Source organism: Pollicipes pollicipes, unplaced genomic scaffold, assembly GCF_011947565.3.
Source record: "Pollicipes pollicipes isolate AB1234 unplaced genomic scaffold, Ppol_2.1 Scaffold_4002;HRSCAF=4701_pilon_pilon_pilon, whole genome shotgun sequence".
NCBI lineage: Eukaryota > Metazoa > Arthropoda > Thecostraca > Pollicipedomorpha > Pollicipedidae > Pollicipes > Pollicipes pollicipes.
Genome location: NW_023596420.1, coordinates 7,049,113 through 7,065,910, shown reverse-complemented (window position 1 = coordinate 7,065,910; position 16,798 = coordinate 7,049,113). Strand labels below are relative to the sequence as shown.

Sequence of the window (16,798 nt, the reverse complement as noted above, 5' to 3'; positions counted from 1 at the left end):
GGCTTATTGCTAGTCGTAAGGATCGTGGCTGGCCGCGGCATCTTGCGGCGAACATGATCAGAGTTCAGATCCTTGTGTTCAGGATACGAAGACTTACGCGATGCTACCGTCAAGCTAGCCCAGATTCAGGAGAGGTCCCGGCACAGGAATGGCCTTTGGACCTGCGAAGCACCACGGAGGACGGTGCCCGCGGGCCGCCGCCAACAAATATTCATGAAGGTAGCGACTTATGTGGCGAATGCCTGATAAATGAAAATGCATAACGTGGTTCCCAGGAAGCCGGTGCCATCTTTAGGATACAGCCAAAATGCAGCCTTGTTATAAAGTATGTATATTTGTAGAAAACGTGTGCCACCACAACATGTCCACCTGCGCCCTGTAAACAAAGTTGCACGCATCTGGCGGCTGTGGGCGCCACCCTCCGCTGTCCTTTATGACTAGACAGTACGCGGGCGCGGAGACAGATGCAAACGCCAGAGGCAGACAGCGATACCGTCACCTACCAACGGTGAAGGCCGCGTCATTGACACGGCTTGGGGCTAAACTCCAGCCGCTGGAGGCCAGTGACCCAGCTGACCGAGGCTAGGATCTCAGCGCTGGGGACCAGTCGCACGGTTGAGACGGGTCGAGCACACACTTTGATGAGGAATATCGGTGAAACGAAGCGAAAAGACAGACGCGAAGCCTGGAAGGCACGCTTCACATCAGGGCAGAGATACCATTCGCCCTTTAGATATTACACAACTGCCGCGAAAGTTTGTTTCACGGTCGATAAACTCCCGAGGCAATGTTTGCTGCTGTGCGCAACCATTTCCCATGATAACACTTTATTTGTGATCCACTTTTAAATACAACCCTGCCTCTCGCTTAATATGGACGGAATCGTGATGAGTGGAATGGTTGATGATCAATGCATACCATATTCGTGATGTAGCATGATATAAACATTGGAACACTGGAGCCCACTCGCCCTCTTTAAAAATATGCACAATATACGCTTCAGTATGACGTGATTTTCAAATATTCACACGTGTCTCACACATACGTCCACGATTCTGAGACGGGGGCAACATATCTAGCACTTGGGACCGCAAGGAGCACGCTGCAGCAGTGCACCCCCCTTCTCAGCAGTGAGGCGGCGGATACCGCCAGCGTCGATACTGGGCAGTGATGAGGCGTAGAGGATAGCGCCGCCAAATAACCTCACGCAAATGCACCGGCCGCTTCCGATCCGACGTGTGATGCTGCAGCGCCAGTATAAACATATCACAGATCAGGCCGGGCGTCCGTTCACTGGACGCCCGCCACTGGCCGGAGCGGCCGGTCTGCCGCCTGGTCAGCCGGAGCGGCCGGTCTGCTGTCCAGTCAGCCAGCTAGCCTTCGGTGGTGCGACCGGCGGGGGGCGCCCCCGCTCACATGGCCGTCTCGAGCGGCTGGGAGCGCGTGCGGCCCTGCTGGAAATAGTCGTCGGACGCCACACTGGGGCTACGCGGGAAGGGGTCGGCCGAGCGGGCCACCTGCACACCACCTGGCGACGGCGTCGGCTGCGCCGCTACGCCCTGGTACACGGGGATCGTGTCCGAGCCAGCGTCCTCGTCGCCGAACGGGCGCTTCAGCTCCAGCGTCGAGTCACTGCCGCCCGAATCGTCGGCCGCCGGGTGGGCTTTGCGGGGCTCCAGCTCGACGGCGGCGCCGGCGCCCGCCGCTTCCCACGGGGACGAACCCCGCGACGTGAAGGTAGATCGGTCCAGGTAGCCGCGATTCTCGTAGCCCATGTCGAAAGTGGGGTGCACCATCGCGTCTACGTTGGCGTTCTCCAGACGCGGGTCATGAGCAAAGCGGTCGTCAAAAGTTGTCGTCGAGTGCGTCTCGTCGAACGACGGCTTGGTGATGGAGTCGATACTACCGCCGGTGGCGCCGTCTGGCATCGGGTTCGGCTGTGGGCGGACGGGTGGCGTCAGCGGGTTGATGTTTGTGTATGTAGGGGAGGGGATGGGGTGGGGAGGGTGGAGAGTCAACATTAACACAATGGTGGCATCGGTGATAACATCCATTACTAACCCCACAATTCCGTCCACTGCCCCCCCCCCGCGCAACGCCGTCTGTGGCCTCAATCGTGGCACCCTTCTTGTCCTCTTCACCCGGTTCGCCTTCTTGCCCTCGCTGCGTCTGGTGCCCTGCCCTCGCTCCGTCTGGTGCCCTGCCCTCCTGCCGTCTGTTACCCGGTCCTCACACCGTCGGAGGCCCTGCTTCCACAGGGTCTGCTACCCTGGCCCATTCGGGCCGGTCCCCTCTGGGCGGCCCGGTCAGTGCCGGCGCCTGACTCACGTTCGGCCGTCGCCGGTAGCCGGTGCCGCCGGACACGTCCGAGAAGCTGCTGGCCAGCGAGCGGGTGCTGCGCACGCTGCTGCGGATGCTGTTGCGGCGCTGCAGCTTCTCACGGTGCCGGTGCCGCGACTTGGCCACCCACAGCACCAGGATGACGAGCAGGAAGAGCAGGGCCGCCGCGCCGGCGCCCAGCACGCCAATCACCACGTCGTCGCGCGTCCACGACAGCGGGTCGGCGTGCACGCGCGGGTCTGCGGCACACCGTCACAGGCCAGCCGTCAGGGCGCGCCAGGTCACCAGAACCGATCTGCCTCACGTGGTGACCAGCAATGTCACGTTAGGTCGGGTCACGGCAGTGGAGCGGAAGCACACTGAGCTAGGAACTGCAAGGTCGGGTTAGGTCACACTGATCTGATGTCAGATCACGGGGCCGAAAACTTTTAGGTCAGGATTGCAACGAAGCGTGAACAAGTAACACCGATGGCACGCCCGCAAGATCCGGGATGCAAAGAGGGAGGATTCACTGTTCTCTGAGGCAAGATGTCTGCGGGAGGATGCTTTGCTGGCCGACTTCGAAGTTAACATCGTGCATTCCACTCGTAAAAATTTAAGCATATTGCAGGAATACGTGTCACGTGCGTCTTATAGAAGGGACGCATAACCTACGCCAGCAAAAAATGGCCAAGGCCTCTCAGTTCCGACAAACATAGCATGCAATGTACATGCGCGCAATGCAGATATGACCAACTCCTTTCAGAAATGAAAAACATAGATGCACACACAGAGGGCCGTTTCAGATCCTATGTCCGGCAGAGCTGTCTCGCGGGGACACATCGCACACAAACGCCTCAGCGATATTCGTCATCATCGCCCGGGGCAGGTGGAGCACATGTTCACACCCGTCCGTAGGCTGTATTGTCCACCCGGGATGGTGCATCGCATTCATACACTTCGACCGATATCCGCGACTATTAATCTGATATGTCCAGAACGAATCGCTAGTGTGCAAGCTAGAGGCAGCGAATTAAGGGTGAGATAGAGAAAGTTTCCTGACTGACTAAAATTGATCATTAATCCTTTGTCACTGTGTGCAGCCACATGACTCAAAACACGACTCTGCCCCCTCCCCTCCCGAGCAGGGAATGTCTGGCCATCGCGGCGTGCTCTCCACGGACAGTGTGGGTCAGGCCCGGGGTTCGGAGCCGACCGCCGAGTGCTGACCCATTTCGCAGAGGAAGGGCAGCTGGAGGTCACAGCGTCCAGTGACGACGCGCCGCTGCACGAAGTAGCTGCAGCCGCTGACTATGTCCAGGTGCTGCACCCAGACGCGGTCCAGCCGCCAGTTGTAGCGCTCCTGGCGGCCTCGGATGTAGCGCACCAGCTGATCGTAGTCGGTCCGCAGGTACGGCATCGACGCGTTGTCGTCCTACCGGCAGAAGAAGAGGCCGCTGGAGTGGGCGCGAGCAAGGCGGCGGCTGCGGCCACCGCTGGGGTGGGCGCGGGCCAGCAGCGGCGGTGGTGACCACTGGAGTGGGGGTAGGGCCGGCGGCGGCGGCGGTGACCACTGGAGTGGGGGTAGGGTCAGCAGCGGCGGCGGTGACCACTGGAGTGGGGGTAGGGTCAGCAGCAGTGGCGGTGACCACTGGAGTGGGGGTAGGGTCAGCAGCGGCGGTGGTGACCACTGGGGTGGGGGTAGGGCCGGCGGCGGCGGCGGTGACCACTGGAGTGGGGGTAGGGCCAGCAGCGGCGGCGGTGACCACTGGAGTGGGGGTAGGGTCAGCAGCAGTGGCGGTGACCACTGGAGTGGGGGTAGGGTCAGCAGCGGCGGTGGTGACCACTGGAGTGGGGGTAGGGCCGGCGGCGGCGGCGGTGACCACTGGAGTGGGGGTAGGGCGGGCAGCAGAGGCGGTGACCACTGGAGTGGGGGTAGGGCCGGCGGCGGCGGTGACCACTGGAGTGGGGGTAGGGCCGGCAGCAGTGGCGGTGACCACTGGAGTGGGGGTAGGGCCGGCGGCGGCGACGGTGACCACTGGAGTGGGGGTAGGGCCGGCAGCAGTGGCGGTGACCACTGGAGTGGGGGTAGGGCCGGCAGCGGCGGCGGTGACCACTGGAGTGGGGGGAGGAGGGGGGGGGGGGCTAAACGGGGGTGGATGCGGCACCTCGGCAATCGCCTTGTTCAAATATTTAGGCTATTATCGCAAGTTATTGTACTTTGTAGAAGGCAGGGATGGAACGCACTGCTCTCAGGGGTATCAAAACGTTGGTAAATTTTCATCCGCCCGTTTGTTACAAGCACGTTAATATCTTCGCCGCCCAGCCTGAAGTAATCACTCGCTGTTATCGTGACAACTCAGCGCAAACAGCCGAAGTTGCTTTCAGTAGGCCGACTCATTTACGCAAAACTGATAAACATCGCAACACGACGTTCGTCAGGTCCGGCAAGTCAATTGTTCCCGGATAAGGAGCCACCATCCCCGCGTTCCCAGATAGGGAGCGTACGTCTCCATGTTTCCGGATAGAGGGCCCACGTGCCGGCGTTCCCGGGTGGGGAACTGATGTCGCCGCGCTGCTCGCCCACGCCAGACGTCATCGAGCGGCGCGCGGTGGACGGACAGCTTACCAGACAGAACTGCTTGGCTTCGCTGAAGTTCAGGGGTGCCGGCATGTACATGAAGCAGGTGGTATCGACCAGAGTCCAGCCGGGCGGACACTTGCCGCTCAGCAGGGATCTGTTGTTCATGTGGAAGTTGCTGCGGACACCGGCCGGCCAATGGTCAGGCGCAGCGCACGGCGGCCGCCGTCGATGTCGATGCACGTGCACAGAGGCCACCAGGCGCCTGGCTGCTCCCAAACCACGGCCGCCGTCGATGTCGATACACGCGCACACAGGGACCACCAGGAGCCTGGCTGCTCCCAAACCACGGCTGCCGTCGATGTCGATACACGTGCACACAGGGACCACCAGGCGCCTGGCTGCTCCCAAACCACGGCTGCCGTCGATGTCGATACACACGCACACAGAGGCCACCAGGCGCCTGGCTGCTCCCAAACCACGGCTGCCGTCGATGTCGATACACGTGCACACAGAGGCCACCAGGCGCCTGGCTGCTCCCAAACCACGGCTGCCGTCGATGTCGATACACGTGCACACAGGGACCACCAGGCGCCTGGCTGCTCCCAAACCACGGCTGCCGTCGATGTCGATACACGTGCACACAGGGACCACCAGGCGCCTGGCTGCTCCCAAACCACGGCCGCCGTCGATGTCGATACACGTGCACAAAGAGGCCACCAGGCGCCTGGCTGCTCCCAAACCACGGCCGCCGTCGATGTCGATACACTTTTTTTTTCTACGCCGTTACCCAAGAACAGGTAACCAGGAGTGCCCCTCCCTCAATCCCAGCGACGCAGTTAACCGTACGTTAACACCAGAAAACATAAAATCAAGTCGCGGCACTCCCAGCTAGGAAGATGAAACAAACTTTCAAAAAAAAAACAGGCGAGGAGGTGGAGCAGACCCGAGGGAATTGTGTTATGTGAGGGGGAGGGAAAAATCATAGATGAAAAGGCTTAAAGTAGTCATTAGCCAAAATCAGCTAATGACAGCCCGCTACAACCGCCCAATAATCTACAACCACTCAATTCCCGGTGTTAGTAAGGGTTATACAGTCACAAGTCGGAGGGGGCAATTACCTGGTCATTTTTGTGCTGGGTTTTGGGCTGGATTTCCAGGGAGTCCATCCAGCTAAGCAGAGCTTGTTGCTGGGAGAACTCCCGGAGCCAGCGCCATTAATTTGGGTATATGTGCATGACTTTATATCAGAAATTGATTATGAAACATGAAGGAGGTCAAATATGAAGTGCGTTGGATATGTACAGCACAAGGATGGCAATGTCTTCAAATATGTTTGTTACGTTAATATGTGTTCACGAAATGTTTGCGGATGATGTTCTTAACGATGGTTTTCGATACAGGGATATCGGCTATTCCTGGAAAATATGGAACCATAATGTCGTTCCACAGCTTAGGGCCAAGGCAGGATGCTGTAAATAGTCTATAATTACGATAAGAGAAAGGTTGTTCTAAATGTTTTGCTCGCCTCATATCCATGTCATTGGATTCGTAGAGATTGTAAATTAAATCGAATGATGCAGGGAGCTGTGAAGTTAAAAATTTGTGCATCACAATTAACATTTGAGATTTAGCAATATCCGATAGTTTCAAAATTTTGTATCGTTTAAAGATTGGCTCTGAGCTTTGCGGAGGATACACATTTTCTATAAGACGCACAGCCCTTTTTTGCAAAATTACCAATCGATCTAGTTGAGAAGCATAATTTATGCCCCAAACCAAGCAGCAGTAATTTAGGTAAGGAAGAATCAAAGTTAGGTAAGGAAGAATCAAAACGTGCACACAGAGGCCACCAGGAGCCTGGCTGCTCCCAAACCACGGCTGCCGTCGATGTCGATACACGTGCACACAGAGGCCACCAGGCACCTGGCTGCTCCCAAACCACGGCTGCCGTCGATGTCGATACACGTGCACACAGAGGCCACCAGGCGCCTGGCTGCTCCCAAACCACGGCTGCCGTCGATGTCGACACACGTGCACACAGAGGCCACCAGGCGTCTGGTCGCCCCCAAACCAGCATCAGTTCTGCACCCGGTGGCATACTTGAGGCTGCATTTCTCACTGCCAAGTCTGACGTAAGGAATGCCTCGCGTCATTATTCGGCAAGCGATTGTAGCGGAACAACGATGGTTGGAAAATAGACATGTAGACAGATGATAGACATGCATATATATGATAAATATACATCTAGTAGGTGGTAAATAGACCATAAACATAGACATAAAACGGCATGTCAGTGGTGCGGTGCACAGCCACGTGTGTCAGTGATGCGGTATGCGCACCGTAACACGGACGCGTTCGTGAAGACGTAACGCCTTCTGAGTACGGGTCGCCACGGCAGGCAGCAAGCTCTCCCACCTGAAGTCGACTTCCAGCAAGCCCTGGCCGTCCAGCTTGTCCTTGATGCGTCCCTGGATGGCTAGCGACTCGTTGTAGCCCCACCAGTTGTGGCGGGCGTCCAGTGGGGTGCGCCACACCTCATACCTGCCGCGCCGCGAAACAACGCCTGAGCACGCCGGGTCGCTCCGCGAACCGGGGCCTGCCCGGCCACCCCGCTCGTCACGCCCGCCCCAGCTGGGGTCCGACTGATGTGACATAACCCCGTGCAAGCTGAACAGTGAGGCAACCCCGACTTTCACAGAAAATGGGTGGCGTGGCTGGCAAACACTGCGCCAGCGCCACCGGAGACATGTCGGGCAGCTGCGGCTTCCGCGGTTACGATCAATCGGGAAATCCAGCTCCGGCCTCCGCGGATACGATCAATCGAGAAATCCAGCAGTCAGCAGCACCGCAGAGCACTACAGCAGTACCGCTGACCGCGAACAGGCACCATCCCGGCAGAGTGGTGGCGCTTTCCATGACGGTCATCGCAATAGCAGCCGACGAACATGCCGGTCCTCCGACCTTAAGAGGGTGCCAGGACATCAGGGGTACGAGCGAGCGCGCAGCAAAACACCAGTGCAAAGAGAGAAACTCACCTATAGTTCGAAATTTTAAGATCTTGCCTGCGAACAGAAGGAAGATGTTTCAGTAAGCCACGTGCGCGTGCCATGATATGCGGCGTGCTCTCTCAGAACCCAGCAAGCGAGACCAATTTGGTGTACCCGGCGCTTTCACGCCCCCAAAAGTCGCACCACCATCATCCGCACCCCTGTGCACGCACGCACGCACTCACGAACATAGCTAGGTGTGCTTGTGCATGGAGCAAAGGCTGTGTGCGTGTGTATCTGGTGGCAGACTGACAGATTGTGCAACAACTCAGTGCATAGCAGGGCTCTTCATGGATTTGATTTCCAGGATCAATTGGAACTTAGTCTATCAGCTCTAAACCCAATCCACGCAGATCCAACCCGTCCAGTCTGTCAGAGCAGCAACAGAAATACAGCCCCACACCGCGGGAATCAGCCCCACACCGTGGGAATCACAGCCTCACACCGTGGGAATCCTACATGTTTCAGCCCAGCTGAACACGCAACGCCCAATTAAGTGCACATATTTTATGGATTCATATCCCCAATAGAAAACTTCCTCCACACCCTTCACGACGTCCCAATCCGTTTGAACAAATTCCAAGCCCTTACGGCAGATTCAAACTCATTCTCGGCCAATTTTAGTTAGTCCCGAAAGCATGGCTTTCGCAGTTATTAAAGGGCTCTTGTACATGCAGATAGCTGACAAACGTCCCACTGAAGGTACTTCATATGCCAAGACGTGGACAAATCATGAAAACTACCACTCGTTCTTGCATTTTTGAATTTGGCACCCTCCCTGCCACTTGATACATCAGCTTTTGCAGCATTGATTGTGCATTATTTCCAATTTGTTATCATTAACGATACCAAAACCGTTCAGAATGCAGTCAGAGCCATCGTTCCCTGCCACGCATCTTGCCTTTCCTGTCCTTGCAATGTTTGTGCATTTGACACGACAAACGTGGTCTGCAATGGGCTAAGAGCTATCATATCGGCAAACACAAACACTCATTGGTTCAGCACCTAAACTGACGTCGGAACATCATGGAACACACTGACCATCCATCTTCTACATCTCTCTATGACAATTATGCATGGCCTTCAAGGCGTGACCGATGGTTGTTCACCATCCATTAGATAACATGAAACTCGTTTTGATAAAAAATTGGCGTTAGACAGAACCTAGCTGTGGATGTGAACAGACATTGTTTTGTCTAGATGTCGAGCCACAGCACACGACGGCAATGCCAGGCGCTATCATATTTCAAAGCGATGTTAAGTTAAGTCAATGATAAGGAAGGCCTCAAAATTTCCGCGCTCTTACTGAAACGCTTCGGCGATGATCGCAAAGAAAAACGTGACACGCGAATCACGTAAATAGACGAAACGTACCATGAGAAAACATCAAGCCAAAGGGAACGCTGCTATATTTTGGATCACAATCCGAAAACAGAAATACAATGTTTTCCAATTTTTATGCGAAGTAGAGTAGCGCTCCCTTGACATATTTTGGTCCTTGTATGGAATGCGCGGTCATTCAACGTGTTTTGTGTATGATTAGCTGAGAACTGACTCAAAGAGGCTAAAACTAATTGGTTTCGGGAAAGGTGGGGAAAATGCAGCGGGGTTTCATGTACTGGCCGGGTTGGCCCGTATATGAAGAGAGGCTTGACGGTGAAATGGGCTTTGACTCCCAAATCACACCAGTGCTCCCTCCAACACATCCCTATGGTATTCAACGAAAACATAACGGCAAGCACGTCACAGTGAGCCTCGCCCCGCCCTGCCCCCGTGTGGACGCATGCCCACTCACTGCGTGCGGTTGATGGTGACCAGTTCGTAGTTGTTGTGCGGGTTGACCAGCACGTTGTCGACATACTGCTGGCCGGCGCTGCCCGCCAGGATGGTGGTGCGCTCCTCCGGATCCGTGGCGTGATTCCTGCGCCGGCCGGCGGAGGTCCATAGTCAGCGGTCGCCGACGGCACGGCGCCCCAGTCACAGCGGCCAAGCGACGCTTTCAATAAGTGCGTTGCTTCATCGCATCCTTATTGTGTCCTACCACCACCAGTTTTAAGCCCCAGTCCCCCTCTTTCGCCATCTGATCTGTGTCCTATCCAGACGCCACCACGTCCGAACCCTCATCCCGTCTCTTTCGCCATCTAATCGGTCACCAGATGCACCACACCGAACGACTGGCCCCAGCCACAGTCGCAGTGCAGTGAGTAAATCTGGAAGTGGAATGCAAATGTAATCGAACTTGAAATATACACCTTTTTGCATGCGTGACGCAAGCGGTTGTCTCGAACAGCACTACGACGCTCCCAGGCCACAAATGACTGGAAGTTTCGCTTACCACAAGAAGCCGTTGTGCGCGAAGTTCTGGTAGATGGGCAAGTGGACACGCTCGAAGCCGGATACCTTCATGATGTGGAAGCCGTGATTGTTGTGCACCAGATTGTAGCTGAAGTTGGCGACCACCTGCGATATCATAACAAGGACAAGTCAATACAAAATAAATACACTTAGGAGTCATCGCCTCAAGGGAATGAAGCAGTGAAAAATGATGTCGGCTACATCGTTGAAGACAGCAGCATGCTCCCCTGATTCACACCAAATATTTATTTTAACCAGATGTTCCATCCATGCGCTTCACCTCTCTGCAAAGTTTTAGTCTTGGCATGGGTTCTGTGGAGGTTATGTACAGTCACTTGGCATATATATATATATATATATATATATATATATATATATATATATGTATATATATATATATATATATATATATATATATATATATATATATATATATATGGGGGTGTACAGTTGCGTGCGTGAGTACGTGAGTGCGTGCGTGCGTGCGTGTGCGTGTGTATTTATGTTTGGTTGTCGCCACCAAAGCAATAGCAACCAGCAGATGCATCACAAAAGTAACATTTTAGGTTGATCAGCACACAATGGAGAATACGACAAAAAAAAACAACAGTAAAGTAGACCTGCAGAGACAGCCAGCTTTCTCATTTCCACCACTCATACATCGCTGTTTCAGATATCCTACCTGGGCGAATTCCAGCACGTTTTGATATGTGCAGTTGGCGCGGGTGAAGTAGTTGTAGTAGAGGATGGCCTCCTGGTACGGTGATGTCTTGCGCCCCTCCACATAGAGCGTGGACCAGCCGTCGTTGTCGCTGAACAGGTTGAGGTAGATGTAGGCCTTGAGCGCCGTGGCCAGGCCGCTGGAGTCGGCGCGGATCCGCAGGCCACCCTGGTTGTGCTGCAGCACGTTGTTCTGCCGACAACCATCACGACCGTGGAATCGCGTGGAAACGAGCGTCTAGTTTCACCAAATGTTTGTCTCTCTCGCGTCAACCCGCATCACCAGCATAGGCGGACAGGAGCCCTCTTGACTGCAGGTAGTACAAATATGTGCTCAACAGCGATGATGTGCCCAGAGACAGCCCATTCCGTGCGAGAAGCCATTCGAACTTGAATGCACCAGCTTCGCCGCCACCCTGCCTTCAGCCCCGCCTGACAACCCACCCGATCCGTCTCCGTCCGCCCGGGCCGCCCTGTTAGCGGCACCCACCGTGAAGTAGAGGTGCTGCGTGTTCTGCACGTCCACGTTGACGGCGGCGCGACTGGAGGTGAAGTTGCCGTAGAGGCGACGGCCGTTGCGCAGCAGCCGGTTCCACTCGAGAGTCAGCGTCGGGTTGATCTCGCCGGCGTTCATGTAGGAGATGCCGCCGCCCTCGTTGTCGGATATCTCCGAGTAGGAGACGTTGTGACGCACGTCCCGACCTGGCGACAGACACGAAAAAAACTTAAAACTTATGAACCTTAGGAAACTTACTTACGGCACATGTTGTGCTATGCTCAGTTGAGGACACGGCTGGGGCACACTTCAACGCTCAGGATAGAAACAAACATGACAGTACCTTCGGTCCCAGGAGCCTGGATGCACAACAACAGACCCGTGTGAGAAACACCAACTCCGACCAGATTTCAAAAGTAGAGTTGGTTCACGCCGTTATTGGAAGGACGCAGCCGCGGTAGAGCAAGAACATGCGGCGCCACTCACTAAAGCCAATCGAGGAGACGGGCAGCGTGACGACCTCGGCGATGAAGCCGTGCCTGCTGCCGGCGCCGCTGGCGTGCAGCTGCACGCTCAGCGACGTCTCGTTGGTGGTGTGGAAGACGGTGGGGTCGGCGGCGTCGGCCGTCAGCTCCGCCAGTCGCCGGGACGTCACGTTGTAGATGTCGCCGTCGTACAGTCGGAGGAAGTCGGGAGTCAGCAGCGGCTCGTCGGTCGAGTTCACCAGGTTAAACTGCAGCAGCCTGCGGCAAAGGTGCTGGTTAGGGCGCAGCTACAGGCATGATGGTCACAGTAAAGCCGAGGGGTCACAGGCACAGGCGAGAGGGCCACAGCTGCAGGCGAGAGGGTCACAGCTACGGGCATGAGGGTCACAACTACGGGCGAAAAGGTCATAGCTAAAAGCGAGAGGGTCATAGCTACAGGCGTGAAGGCAGTAGTGCGACCAGAGCAAGGGTGCGTGAGCCAAACTACAGCATCAGGCACGCAGGGCAGGCCAACACGTCTAGGCGTCTTTATCGAGATGTGCGGTGTGATACTCTGGAAAGCTGAAGCGTATTAACGGTAAAGACCAGCACGGCGTATGTCAAAAAATGTAAATGCCAGATCACGGCAGGACCGGCCATCATCAAGGCCAAACATGACTGTGCTGCAGACAAGAGAATTCTTAGTGTCCAGACTGCGACAGAACACCGACGGCTGACTAGATAAGCTGTTACGGACTACATCTCAGACAGAGGCTGGGTGACATAGACCGGCCACTTGCCTAAATCCAAAGGTTTTGATGCGGGCGGCCGATGTGAAAATCTTGACGCAGTCCACTGGTCTGTTGTCGTACTTGTAGTAGACCAGGATCCTCTCCTGCACTTGGATCTCCTTGTGCGCATCGCACATGTCCACCATGCCTGTGGGACGGGCGTCAGGGGCGTCAACACTCAGCGGCGCAGCAGCTCGCTGGGCAAGCAAAGTGAAGCGAGAAACGACTACGGCCGACCGCACCAGCAGGCCTGTGCTTCAAACGGCGCTCACGTCAGCCGCCTGTCCAATCAGAACACCCTCAAACGGCACTCACACCAGCCGCCTGGCCAATCAGAATGACTTCAAACAGCGCTACACCAGCCACCTGTCCGGTCAGAACGCCCTCAAACGGTGCTAACACCAGCCACCTGTCCCATCAGAACGCCTTCAAACGGCGCTCACACCATTCGACAGCCCAATCACGCATTAAACGCCGCTCACATCACCTGCCTGTTCAGTCAGAGCACCTTGAAACGGACAAGTTGAGGAAGATTAACGGGACGTAAATTTCAGCACCTCGCACTGGCTTACCACTCTAAACAGTCCAAACAGTAAAGGAACTCATTTGCTCACCAAATAGGTTGTAGGGCAGGGCAACCTGCTGGATGGGGACGAACGAGCTGCGGCCCGAGCTGCGCGCCTCGCCCGTCAGCATGATGGTGTTCATGCCGATCCCCAGGTTGTGGTGCACCCTGACAATGTGTGGCAGTGTCATCAAGGCGGCACGGCGCCCGAGCCAGACACAGGCAGGTCAGGCCATGAGAGAGCGGCCTACTCGTGGGAAGGAGATAAGTCATAATAGTACCTGCAACCCAAGAACCGGCATCAACAAGCGATGCAAACTTGACAACAGGCGTTGAGCTGTCGTAGTTATTTTACCACCTGAGCTGACAGAAACGAATACAACATCAGCGACGGCTTCTCGGCTCAAAACAAGTTATTCTCAAGCCTCGGCGCTCGGCTCCCGGCCTAGGATGGCGCGTGAGAATGCCGTTTTGCCGCCTGTCCGATACGGCGGTGACGGGCAGCGCGGTCGGCCGCGGTAGGCCGTGGTCACGAGGCGCCGGGCTCACCAGAGGTGCATGAAGTCCAGTGAGTGTGTGGGGTTGACCACGGTGACGCCGTCGCTCAGGCTATTTCGGACGGTGACGGCGCGTACGTCAGGAGACATGAACACGCTGAGCACGGCCGGCGACTTCTCGCCGTGCAGCCAGCCGGCGCCGACCACGTCCACGAAGTGCAGCTGAGACTGGCGGGTGCGGCGGCGGCCGTGCGTCTCCACATCGTGCAGCCGCTCGAAGAACGACTGCACCTCGAAGCTGGGCGTGGCGAAGCGCACCCCGCCCCAGGCCTGCGTCGTGTCGTTAACGTTGCTGTCGCCGCACTCGATGAAGACGTAGCGGTCGCGCCAGTGGCAGCGCGGCACGGCGTGCAGCGGCCGGCCGGTCATGCGCAGTCGACAAGCGCTCAGCTCGGCCTCGGTGCCGGCGCACTCGAGCGGCTCCGGCCAGGCAGTGACCAGGCTCACAGAGCTGGCGTGGAACTCGGCCCGCCGGCCGTGGCGCAGATGCACGTTCACCGTGGGCCGTCCCAGCTGGCGGCAGACCACCTCGGCGTTGCGGTCCGAGAAGCGCCGGTCGCACACGGGCACCCACTGCACCGTGGTGGCGTTGAAGAGCTCGAGGAAGCCGGCGTGGCCGCCGCAGCGGCCGGCGGCGCACAGACGCAGCCGCGTCGGCCGCTCGTCGTGTCCCCAGAGCTGGCGCTGCGCCAGGGCGCGACCCACGCGGTAGTGCACCTCCTGGCGCGACAGCGGGCGCAGCGTGACGCGCCGCTTCTCGTCGCCGACGGCCAGCAGCGTGCCGAGCACGAGCAGGCCGACCGACGGGTAAAACTCGAGCGTGACGCCCGGCTCCAGACGCAGCGTGGCGCCCGGCAGCACGGTGATGTCGGACCGCACCACGTACGGCTGCGGCCGCCACCTGCGGCAGAGCACGGCCAGGCTCAGCGGCGGCGCGGCCACCGCACACAGTCCAACACACGGCCACCGCACACAGTCCAACACACGGCCAACCGCACACAGTCCAACACACGGTCGCCGGACACGGTCCAACACACGGACGCCGGACACAGTCCAGCACACGGCAATCGCATACAGTCCAACACGAGCTGGCACCGCACACAGTGCAACACTAGCGGCCACCGCACCTGTCCAACACACGGCTACCCTACACAGTCCAACACACAGCCACCGCGCACAGTCCAACACACTGCCACCGCAACACCGTCCAACAACCGTGCCACCGCACCTTTCCAACAAACGGCTAACCCTGCACAGTCCAACACACGGCCACCCTACACAGTCCAACACAACGGCCACCCTGCACAGTCCAGACACACGGCCACCCTACACAGTCCACACACAGCCACCGCGCACAGTCCAACACACGCTGCCACCGCACACAGTCCAACAACGGCTACCCTGCACAGTCCAACACACGGCCACCAGGCACAGTCCAACACACGGCCAACCAGGCACAGTCCAACACACGGCCACCCTACACAGTCCAACACACAGCCACCGCGCACAGTCCAACACACGGCCACCGCACACAGTCCAACAAACGGCTACCCTGCACAGTCCAACACACGGCCACCAGGCACAGTCCAACACACACGGCCACCAGGCACAGTCCAACACACGGCCACCCTACACAGTCCAACACACGGCCACCCTACACAGTCCAACACACGGCCACCCTACACAGTCCAACAAACGGCCACCGCACACAGTCCAACACACGGCCACCGCACACAGTCCAACAAACGGCTACCCTACACAGTCAACACACGGCCACCGGACACAGTCCAACACACGGCCACCGCACACAGCCCAACACATGACCACCGCACACAGTCCAGCACACAGTCACCCGACACAGTGCAGCACACGGCTACTCCGCACAGTCCAACACATGGCCACCCTACACAGTCCAACACACGGCCACCGGACACAGTCCACACATGACCACCGCACAGACCAACACACAGTCACCCGACACAGTGCAGCACACGGCTACTGGGTGGCGCACACAGTCCAATACACGACTGCCGCACACAGTCAATACACGACCGCAGCACACAGTCCAACACACGACTGCCGCACACAGTCCAAACGTGCGTCACAAATGGGACAGGCCGCCAAAGGATCGGAAACCCATGCTGCAAACATCGCACTGCCATGGTCAAACATATTTCTATAGTCATGATATAAAATTATTTTACAGTTTAGCGGTCACCAGAGATGTTGTAATATTACCAGTGCCAGGAGTGTCTGGCTCCTCTGGCGGGTGGAGGTACGCAGCCAGTCGGGGTGGTAGCCCGAGCCACAGGCCGGTGCCGGACGGCCAGCGCACTACACTCACCTGAGGGTCAGGTTACGCCGTATCCGGCCGCCCAGGTTGTCTGGGTCCGGCTGCGGCTCGCGCTCCAGCTCGCTCTCCTCCGGCCCCCGCCAGCGCGTCGGACGTCAGGAACGGACTGACTGAACTGGGCGATGGCGTAGCTGTTCCAGTCGTCGAAGTCGAAGATGCGCTCCCGGATCTGGTGCGGGTCGCGCGTGCCCCACCAGTTGTGGCGGGCCACCAGCTCGGTTGCCAGACTGGAGGAGCGCGTGCCCGCCAGGAACTCGTAATCCATCTGGTTGCGGCCGAAAAGATTGTGCGTCACGTTAACGCGCTGCACGCCGCGCACTTCGATCACGTGGCTGGCCGGGAGGGACGGCGCCGCGGCCGTCAGCGGCTGCTCGTTGAAGCGCACCTCGTTGCGCGTGAGGCTGGCGCTGACGTGGCCCTGGATCTCCGACTGGCTGTCGATGTCCACCTGCACCATGAACCGGCCCGTGTTGCGCCGCATGGTGTTGCCCGCGATCAGCAGCTCCTTCTCCATGCCACGCACCGACAGCAGGCCCCGCGTCCCGGC

At 57.5% G+C, this 16,798-nt stretch overlaps 1 protein-coding gene across 1 annotated transcript in view; it reads right to left on the bottom strand.

Annotated features, from left to right (window-relative positions):
• Positions 1 to 338: 338 nt before the first annotated feature.
• Positions 339 to 16,798, bottom strand: part of LOC119093472 (protein bark beetle-like) — a 59,858-nt gene continuing 43,398 nt past the window's right edge. The window contains 16 exon segments of the mRNA XM_037216426.1: positions 339 to 1,937; positions 2,329 to 2,579; positions 3,550 to 3,754; positions 4,949 to 5,078; positions 7,319 to 7,444; positions 7,939 to 7,965; positions 9,746 to 9,871; positions 10,286 to 10,410; positions 10,988 to 11,218; positions 11,516 to 11,727; positions 12,008 to 12,264; positions 12,786 to 12,924; positions 13,391 to 13,509; positions 13,891 to 14,799; positions 16,243 to 16,319; positions 16,355 to 16,798. Of these exon segments, the coding sequence (XP_037072321.1) occupies positions 1,413 to 1,937; positions 2,329 to 2,579; positions 3,550 to 3,754; positions 4,949 to 5,078; positions 7,319 to 7,444; positions 7,939 to 7,965; positions 9,746 to 9,871; positions 10,286 to 10,410; positions 10,988 to 11,218; positions 11,516 to 11,727; positions 12,008 to 12,264; positions 12,786 to 12,924; positions 13,391 to 13,509; positions 13,891 to 14,799; positions 16,243 to 16,319; positions 16,355 to 16,798 (3,903 nt within the window). The 3' untranslated portion in view covers positions 339 to 1,412.